Source organism: Propithecus coquereli, unplaced genomic scaffold, assembly GCF_000956105.1.
Source record: "Propithecus coquereli isolate 6110/MARCELLA unplaced genomic scaffold, Pcoq_1.0 Scaffold94, whole genome shotgun sequence".
Lineage (NCBI taxonomy): Eukaryota > Metazoa > Chordata > Mammalia > Primates > Indriidae > Propithecus > Propithecus coquereli.
The window spans coordinates 691,604-694,332 of NW_012155729.1; the positions used below are offsets into that span (position 1 = coordinate 691,604).

Consider the following 2,729-nt stretch of genomic DNA (forward strand, 5'->3'; position numbering starts at 1 on the left):
CCTGGGGACACAGAGAGGTCAGAGAGTACAACCCTGGGGACACAGAGAGGTCAGAGAGTACAACCCTGGGGACACAGAAAGGTCAGAGAGTATAATCCTGGGGACACAGAGAGTTGGGGCCTCCCCGCACCGTCCTCCACATTCGTCCGTCTTCTCTCAACAGGTTCCAAGCGCGGTGTTGTCTTGTCACTGCTGTGGTTGGGACGCGCTTTGTCTGTCCCCCCAAAGTGGACATGGAGATCTGGACCCGGCGTGGGGGTGCTGGGTGGTGCCACCCACGTGGTGACAAGTGGGTTCCCACTTGGGGAGGCTGGATTAGTTCCCGAGAGAGTGGGTTGTTACAAAGCCAGGATGTGCCTCAGGTTTCCTCTCTTTGCACGTGTTCACGTGCCCTTTGACCTTCTCTGCCACGAAGAGACGCAGCGCGGAAGCCCTCGCCGGGCAGTGCGGCTCGGGGGCCGCAGGTACCGAGGGCAGGAGCACGTGGGCCTCCGAGAAGCTCCTGGAGTTGTGTTTGAATGAGCAGCTGCCCCAGTGGCCGCGCCTTGCTGCTCCCTGGGGAGGACGTCTGGAACTGGACGTGTCCTCGTCCTCATCCTCGAAGGACGCAAGTGCAGGGTCGCCCTAGAGGGGCGGAAGGAGCACCGGCCCCACAAGGGTCGGCCGGTGGATGAGCAGAGACGGCTCCTCACTTTGGCACTGGGAGGTCCGCGCCCTGGCCAGATCCTGCCCACTGTCCCACAGGGCACCGGCTTCCCCTCGGTGGGGCCCGTGGGACCCTGACCCCCGCAGAGGGAATCGTCCACCTCGTGCTTCATCCACAGACGTGAGTGTTCCAATGAGAGAGACTGGAGGTGCGCGCAGCCCCGGCACCGCGCGGGGGACGTGGGGGATGTGGGGGACAGGGAGGGAAGCAGCCTGGCGGAGCAGCCGAATTCCAGCCACCAGCTGTTTGTTGTCCGCGGTAACATTAGTGACCAGATGTTTGCACGACACCGATTGGCCAATCCGGCCACTGTTTTCTCCCAGCCCGGCCTATCAGAGCGGCCGCCTGCCGGACCCTCAGCGCGGATGTCCCCTTCCCGCCGGCCACTCTCGTGTCTCGGATCAGAGCTCCCTCCGGGGGGTAGTTTGAGGGGGTCTCGCCAGTTCACACCCCAGCGAGGGGATTCAGGACTCCCCGCCGACGGAGGTCCCGGGGGTGTTTCACCCTCCCGCCCCCCACAGAGCCAGGAACCTGTGTGGACGGGCCCTGGCAGCCTGGTTACCCCCATGCTCAGAGTGGGTCCCAGGTCACGAACTTTGGCCCCTGACCTCTCTGTTTTCTGTTTTGTTTTCTTTGTCGCATCCTCGAGGGGGAAGCGAGAACACTTTGGCTCCCAGGGTCCGGCGGACACTAGCGTTCTTTCCCTGGGAGACAAATTCCCCACCGGAAAAGCAAGAGACGGTTACCTTTGGTCATGACGATTCCGGCCAGCGCTTTGTGGCGGGCGTGCACGGACGTCAGGGCGGTCGTCACCTCTCGGAACTTCTGCGTGACCAGCTGGGACACGGAGTCGGCGAATTCCTGAAAGACAAAGCACCACCTCCGTGACCAGCTGAGCGGGAGCCACGGTGTCGGCTGCTCTCTGTCCCCGCTCCCTCCCACCGCCAGGCCACGCCAGCACACGCGTGCCCCATCCCTCTGCTCTCCCCACGGCCCCAGGAGAGAGTCAGCGCGACACGGGACTGACCGAGGCCCCCACCTGTGCCGCCCTTCCGCTCCCCGCCCCGACCCAGGCAGCAACCCGAGGACCCGTGCAGACAACACTCCTCCCGTAATCCTCTCTTCATTCTCGTTTTTTGCCGGGGGCCCTTGACATTTCTATTAAGCATATTTGCAACTAGCAACGTGTAAAGGTGAATGTAAAAAAGAAAACAGCAAAAATTCCTGAACTTTATTTACGAAGTGGGGAGCCGGTGAGGACGTGGAGAGATTTCTGCCTGGCTGTTGGAGTCTCTCTCTGCCGGCGTCTCATCCTTGACCGCTCTGGCCGGCCTCGCTCCCGCGTGAGACCCTCACAGGGGACGGCCCCCTCCTGCGTCGCTGACGTCTGAGAAGTGGCGTCAGGATGGGCCGTGCCGGGGTCACCAGTGCTCGTCGCAGACTGTCTCCCCTCCCCCATCCCCTTGCCCGCGGATGCTGTTCAGGGGCTGGGACCCGCCCGCGCGTGGCCACACCAGCCGTCCCCCGGGACACCCACGTCCCTGCTCACGGGGGCTTTGCTCCCCGCCGTGCGTGCATCTCTTTCCTCCACGAGGCCCCTCCCTCGCCGCTTTCTCCACGGAACCGTACCTATGGCACCGCGGCGTGTGTAGTGACCGGGTTTTAGTTAAAGCACATACGTGACTGCAGCTGCATGTCGTCTTCCGTAGCGGAGTCTGTGTGTGTGAACGGCGCCGTTGATTACGTGGGGGTTAGACACCAGACAGAGACTCGGAATTCATACGGGAGACATGCCCGTCTAATTCAACGCGAGGAATTTTAATGTTCTGATCACTCGGGGCTTAGCACACACCAGCGGCTTCGGTTCCTGCAAACCTGCTAATCAGACCCGGCAACCGCGTCCCCTCCTCACCTGACACTTGTTTCACAGCAGAAGCCGCTCAAGGGCTGGAAAACAAGTTCGCTTGCGATTAATTTTATACAGTCAAATTCTCGGGGTGCTCCCGGGGCTGTCGAGGGTTGG

General features: G+C 62.0%; 1 protein-coding gene across 1 annotated transcript in view; it reads right to left on the reverse strand.

The window, feature by feature from the left end:
• The window catches only part of ADARB2 (adenosine deaminase, RNA-specific, B2 (non-functional)), a 285,616-nt gene that overhangs the window by 27,798 nt on the left and 255,089 nt on the right, over positions 1-2,729 (reverse strand). Inside the window, exon 4 of the mRNA XM_012664925.1 lies at positions 1,453-1,567. Coding sequence (XP_012520379.1) covers positions 1,453-1,567 — 115 coding nt within the window. The remainder of the gene's footprint in view (positions 1-1,452; positions 1,568-2,729) is intronic.